This window comes from Ahaetulla prasina, chromosome 16 (assembly GCF_028640845.1).
Source record: "Ahaetulla prasina isolate Xishuangbanna chromosome 16, ASM2864084v1, whole genome shotgun sequence".
Lineage (NCBI taxonomy): Eukaryota > Metazoa > Chordata > Lepidosauria > Squamata > Colubridae > Ahaetulla > Ahaetulla prasina.
In genome coordinates, this window is record NC_080554.1 from 11,663,308 (window position 1) to 11,670,000 (window position 6,693).

General features: G+C 45.3%; 1 protein-coding gene across 6 annotated transcripts in view; it reads right to left on the reverse strand.

Annotated features, from left to right (window-relative positions):
- The window catches only part of DENND1A (DENN domain containing 1A), a 290,292-nt gene that overhangs the window by 230,299 nt on the left and 53,300 nt on the right, over positions 1 to 6,693 (reverse strand). For all 6 annotated transcript variants that reach the window (XM_058159046.1, XM_058159045.1, XM_058159047.1 and 3 more), the window contains exon 3: positions 5,466 to 5,509. In XM_058159046.1, the coding sequence (XP_058015029.1) occupies positions 5,466 to 5,509 (44 nt within the window). The remainder of the gene's footprint in view (positions 1 to 5,465; positions 5,510 to 6,693) is intronic.

The window sequence follows — 6,693 nt, forward strand, 5'->3', positions numbered from 1 at the left end:
TATTTCCTTCTTTCCTTCCTTTCTATTTTCCTTCCTTCCTTCCCTTCTCTTTCCTCCCTTCCCTCCCTCTCTTCTCCTTCCTTCCTTCCTCTTCCTCTTTTCTTTCTTTCCTTCCTTCCTTCCTTTCCTTCCTTCATTCCCTCCCTCCCTCCTTTTTATAACTACAATCAACTTGCAATAAAGTACAATAGGAGAAGTTTTAAAATTCAAGACCGCCATCCGCAAGACAAATTTTCAAATAATGTGAAGTTTGGAAAAGGTGACATTTCAAGCCATTTTTTTTTTCTTTTTCTTTTTCGGCTAATGAAGTCAATGAGCCAACAGGATTAGATTTCTCTCAGGGGAAAAAAAAAAAGTCCACAGAATAGGAGAAGGGGAGCCAACCCTCGTTAAAACCTCAAGCGTCGTTGTTTACCAACTTTTTCAAATCACTACCCTGACAAGTGGCGTCATTAAAGCCTCAAATTAAAATCAGAGGAGAAAAATGGAATTAAATTCATTTTGGTTCTTGAACTTCCTTTTCTTAGGGGGCCTTTTCACAAGCCTTGAATATTCCTAACGATAGTCGAAGGGGCTGAACATTATTTTTTTAAACGCTTTTCAGCAACCCGAACGCTGGAAAGCGACGCCGCATAAAGGGCCTGCCGAATTACAAAATTGTAATTTAAATAATTTCAGTGGTTTGCACTTGTGCATTGTGATCCCCATCTGGGAGGGGGGCCTTGAACCCTACTAATAATCATACCTGCCTCATAAGGCAAGCTTTGTGCAAACGTATTGTTGCGTCCCTCTCCGAGTACACATTTATAAGTCTTGAAAGAGAAATGCGGGTTTATGTAAGGGACTAGGAACTCCGTTTCGTTTTGTTTTTCCCCCCCACTTTGCACGCATTATACCCAACATCTTGAAATCAACTCTCTCGTGCTTCGCTCGAGTTCTCTTCAACCCCCTGCATTTAAGGTTAACTACTTTAAAAAACAAAATAATGGATTTGAGGTGAATGAGAGCTGCTTTTTAATAAGGCCACCTGACTATTTTGTAGTCTAAAATTCATTTTTTTAAAAAGGGGTGGGTGGGAAAAGACTGGAGGATTTGGAGGACCGGGGTGGGGGGGTTTACAATTGCAATCCAGATTCTGCAACGAAGCTATCCATCTCATTAGCCCCTCTTCCTGTCTCCCCCCCCCCCAGGCTTACACACACACACACACACATATTTACATTTCAGATTACATTTTCCCTAAAAGAATCGAAACCGAGAAGGTTTAAAATAATGAGAAAGGTTTTCATAAAACAAGAATGTGATTTTTCTGCCCGGTTTTGGGAGAAAAGAAAGGACTTTCTTCTATGGAGAGAGAGAGAGAGAGAGAAAGATAATTTATTCCTCCTCTAAATGAGAAGCAAAACAGAAGGAAAAAAGATGAAACTGATCGTGTCTCATTGCCCATTTATCTCCAGCAGACAATTAAGACCCCAGATCAAAAGGGATTATCATGCCACACCGACAACCGGGGGACCCATCAGGAAAGGCATCTCTGGGACGGTTTTATTTCTAACCTCCTTTTTTTTTTTTTTTTCAATCCATTCTCTCTTTCTTCTTAACTCGTTTCCACGCTAGCTTTGTGGCTTAAGCAGAGCCGAGAGGCTACCGATCATTATCCAGCCACAGATGTCAGTCTAACCTTCCTTTTTCTTTTTTTCTCGGGGTGTGTTTTTTTCTCTCCTTTTCCTTTTTTAAAAAAAGCACAATAATTTGCGACAGATTCTTGTAAGATACAAAAGACGTCCAGAATAGAAAACGTTTGTGCACGCACGCGCGCCAACACCGATCAGAAGAACAGGCTGCACCGCGAAAACGCGCTGGATGTCCAAACAACCAACCGGCGGGGGAATTTAGGCTGGGGAGAGGAAGGGAACGGGGAGGGGGCTTCGGCGCTAATGAGTGAGGGGGTCTTGGGTTGACTTTATCCACCCTATTGGATGGGGGAGGGGAGCGTTCTCTTGGGACACGGGACGGTGTCCCCAACTTTGGGCATTTCGCAGAGATTGTGGGTGGTGCTCCAGGTTGCTTCCTTCTTTTGCACAAACACACCCTCCCTCCCTTTGTCCTCGACTTACAACAAGTTCATGCAGTGGCCGTTGAAAGTTTCAACAGCGCTGAAAAAAGTGACGTATGACCGTTTTTCACCCTTACGACCATTGTCCCAGCTTCACGATTACACGGTTGACGTTCAAAGGTTGACATTCAACTGACTCGTATTTATGACGCTCAAAGGGTCCCAGGGTCACAGGATCCCCTCTTGCAACCTTCTGACAAGCGGTAGGGAAGCCAGATTCACTAAACAACCAGGTTACTAATTTATCAACTGCAGTGATTCATTTAACAACCGGGGAAAGAAACGTTTGGGGAAAGTTCACTTAACAAATGTCTCACTTAACAACAGAAATTTTGGACGCCGTTGCGATCGTAAGTTAAGGATGACTTGTATTTAAACGGTTATCCTGATAGCTGAACTCTGAGCCATCCCAGCCCCGGTGGGACCCAGCTTTAAACCGAGATAAGCCTCACATCCCTTTCTCTTCTCTTGGGAGAGGCCCGAAATTTCATTTTAACCCAAAGGAACAAACCTGAATTAGTGACCAATTGGGGAGGTGGTAAAACCAAAATCCCACACAGCTTCCATCATTATATCCTGCCAAAAAAGCCAACACAGTCCTAGGCTGCATCAACAGAGGGATAGAATCAAGGTCACGCAAAGCGTTAATATCACTTTATAAGGCCTTGGGAAGGCCACACTTGGAATCCTGCATCCAGTTTTGGTCACCACGATGTAAAAAAAGATGTGGAGACTCTAGAAAGAGTGCAGAGAAGAGCAACCAAGAGGATTAAGGGACTGGAGGCTAAAACATATGAAGAACGGTTGCTGGAATTGGGTATGTCTAGTTTAATGAAAAGAAGAACTAGGGGTGACATGATAGCTGTGTTCCAATATCTCAGGGGCTGCCCCAAAGAAGAGGGAGTCAAACTATTCTCCAAACAAGAAGCAATGGGTGGAAACTCATCAAGGAGAGAAGCAACCTAGAACTAAGGAGAAATTTCCTAACAGTGAGAACAATTAATCAGTGGAACAACTTGCCACCAGAAGTTGTAAATGCTGGAAGCTTTTAAGAAGAGGTTGGATAGCCATTTGTCTGAAGCGGTTATAGGCTTTCCTGCCTAAGCAAGGGGTTGGACTAGAAGACCTTCAAGGTCCCTTCCAACTCTGTTATTCTATTCTATTCTATTCTATTCTATTCTATTCTATTCTATTCTATTCTATTCTATTCTATTCTAATTCTATTTTACTCTACTCTACTCTACTCTACTCTACTCTATTCTATTCTATTCCTAACATGCCTTTGCCCATTTAAAAATTAAATTATTGGGAGGAAAAGCTTCTTGGGGGGTGGGGTATCCCTTGATCTCTCGGAAAAGGCCGCTGGGCCACTGTTTGTGAGAAAGATGGGGACACCACACAAGGTTGGGGTAACCTAGAGAAGTATAATAATTTTTTTAAAAACCGGCATCTGGTTCCAAGAGGAAATGCTCTCTACTGTTTTCTGGCCCCGAGAACAAGACTCCAGAAACTAACCCCGACTGTCAAAATCTACTAAGCTTGCACCACACCTGGTTTAAAAGCAGGGTTTGCATTGCTTAAAGCCCCTCGACGGGCGGAAGACTTCAAAAAACAGCAAAGCGTAGACAGTCAAAGGAACCATTTCTCCAGCATTTCAAATTTGATCGGGAAATAAATCTCTAAGTTGCATCATTCGCCTTCGGCAGACTGTTTTGTTGAAGTTTGGAGCGGGATAAAACCAGAAGGCAAGACAAGAAGAAATGGATGGAAACTCTTCACGGAGAGAAGCCACCTGGAATTAAGGAGAAACTTCCTAACAGTGAGGACAATTAACCAGTGGAACTACTTGCCACTGGAAATCACGGGCGCTCCATCACTTTTTTAAGAAGAGTCTGGACAGCAGCCACTTGTCTCAAATGGTATAGGGTCTCCTCCTTCAGCAGGGGGTTGGACTAGAAGACCTCCAAGGTCCCTTCTAGCCTCTATTCCGATCAGTTGAAATTATGCCTCTCTTTCAGGTGTGTCTGTGGTTTTACTAAAGGGAAAATATTTCACGTGGGAGACCAGGTTTATTACCCATCGATCACAGCCACGACCGACAGCTCCAGGCCGCTGGCGGCAGCGGGGGTGGGGTGGGGGGACCTTTGATCTGGTTGCACTTCACAGGAGAGGCGCTTCCCGGCTTTTCCCCCTGCGCACGCTGGCCCGACAGCCGTGAATGCTCTCAGGGACCTATTTATTAGCAATTATCGGACTCTGTGTGTTTTGTGGTTCCCCCCCCCCCCGCCCCGGCAACGCCACGCCAAGAAGCAGCCGGAAGGGGCTACGATAAACCTCGCCAAAAAGAAAAACGCCAAGCGGCATGTTGCCTTTTTAAAAAAAAAAATAATAATAATATTCATAGTCGAGAAGGGTGGGCACCAGGATTAAGCATCGATTTTTGCCGAGGAAGCCTCGAGGGTCGTATGCCGGGAACGGTTGCCAGCAGAGATCCTGTCTGCCGGAGAGAAAGATCCCTAAACGAGGTGCTGCAAAAGGGAGATTTTCCAAGCGGCTAACAATGAACATGAATTTGCCCGAGAGATCAAATGTTTGCTAGTTGCCATAGCTGGCCCAAAGAAACCTCAGATTTCACACACACACACCAGGTGATGCTTGCTTCCCTAGAGGAACGGCGTTGTGCCAGCCAGCCAGGGAGCGAGTGAGCGAGTGGGGCTCAGCGTACAAGCAGTGTGAAAATACAACCACCTTTTCTCTCCCCCCCCCACCTCCTCGCTCCTACACTGGTTCTATAATGAGGGAACCGCCGAGGGAAATAGCTTTGAGGTATTGCATCCTGCGGACACGCTGAGCCGGGCCCAGTTGCTTTTCACCTCTCCCGCAGGCACTAACTGTACAAATCCCACGGCATTTTGCACGCCCGGGCGCCCTCTCTTCTCCCCCTCCTCCTTTTTTTTATGCCGCGGGTTCGGGAGGGGGGAGAGGCGGTGCAAAAAAAGGGGGGGAACCACCGAGGGCCCCCCCCGAATCCATAAGGCTCGGCGCCACCCATGACACAGCGAAGTGAAATTCACCCACCCGGCAAATGACTGACATCGGGAAGGTCTCCCTCAGACCCTTCAAACTTTCTTTCTCCGGGCTTCCCACCCATCCAGACGTGGGGTGGATGAGTGTTTTTTTTAAAAAAATGGGGGGCGGTTTCTTTTTTGCTCAGATTTTTCCTGGGGAGGGGGAGGAAGGGAGGGAGAGGGGAGGGGAGAGAACAGCCCTGAGAGGTCAAACCCCCCCTCCCCTCTCTCCCACCCGCGATGAATTTTGTCGTGTAAAAAATTAATTACGCATGCCCAACCTGATCGCCGTAGTCCTCCGGGAATCGCTTCCGCACCTCAGGATCTGTAAATAATTGACAGATAATATTAATTGGCTTTGAATTGGTGAGCAAGCAGAGAATCAGGCATTAATATTTGATCAGAAGGTGATAGCGGCCCTGGCAGGAGATGCAAAACCAGGGCAGACGGAGGAGGAAGAGGCGGAGAGAAGGAAGATGGCCCTTTCCAAGTTTCCCTTTTACCCTCCTTTTCCAAGACCAAGAGGGGAGATTAAGGCCAGGGGCGTCACGCTTAACGGCGGATGAATGAATGCGGCGGCGGGGGGGGGAATGGAGCCCCGGCACCGTGTTTTCTAAGTGAACGGGGCTTCAATTGTGCCTCGATTTGTTCTGTTGGTTTTTTCTTTCTTTCTTTCTTTATTTATCAGTGGTTTCTTTTGGTGAATGACAGGAGCAGATTTTATAATCAGAAAATCTGTGTGTGTGTGTGTGTGTGTGTGTGTGTGTGTGTGGAATTTACTGAACAATGGCATTCGCCAGGAAAGGGGGGGGGGATTTTACAGCTCTCTGGGGAAAAAAAGGATGGAAAAGAAATTGGGCTGTGTTAAAAGGCTGGTTTAAAAAGGCAGGATGGGGAAGAGAGAGAGAGAAGAGAAAAAAAGAGAATGAGAGAAAAGAGAGAGAGAATGAGAGAAATGAGAGGAAACAGAAAGAGAGAACAAGTTGAGAGAGAGAATGAGGGAACAGAAAGAATAAAAGAGAAAGACAATGAGAAAAGAAAGAAGCGAGAAAACAAGAAAGAAAGTGAAAAAAGAGAACGAGAGAGAGAGAACGAAAGAAGAGAGAAAGGAACAAGAAAAAAAGAGAGGCTGAGAGAATAAAAGAAAGAATATGAGAGAAAAGAGAGAGAAAGGAACGAGAAAACAGAGAGAAAGAGAATGAGAGGAGAGTATGAGAGAAGAGAATAAAAAAGAGAGACAGAGAATGACAAAAAAGTAACAGATATGAGAGAAAAGAAAGAGAAAACGGAGACAGAGAGAGGGAATGAGAGAAAAGAAAGAGTATGAGAGAAAAAAGAGAAGAGAATGAAAAAAGAGAGACAGAGAGTGAGAGAAAGGAAAAAGAATATGAGAAGAGAGAGAACAAAAAAAGGGAGACAGAGAGAGAGAATGAGAGAAAAGAAAGAGAAAGTATGAGAGAAAAGAGAGAAGAGAAGGAAAAAAATAGAGATAGAGAACGAGGGAAAAGA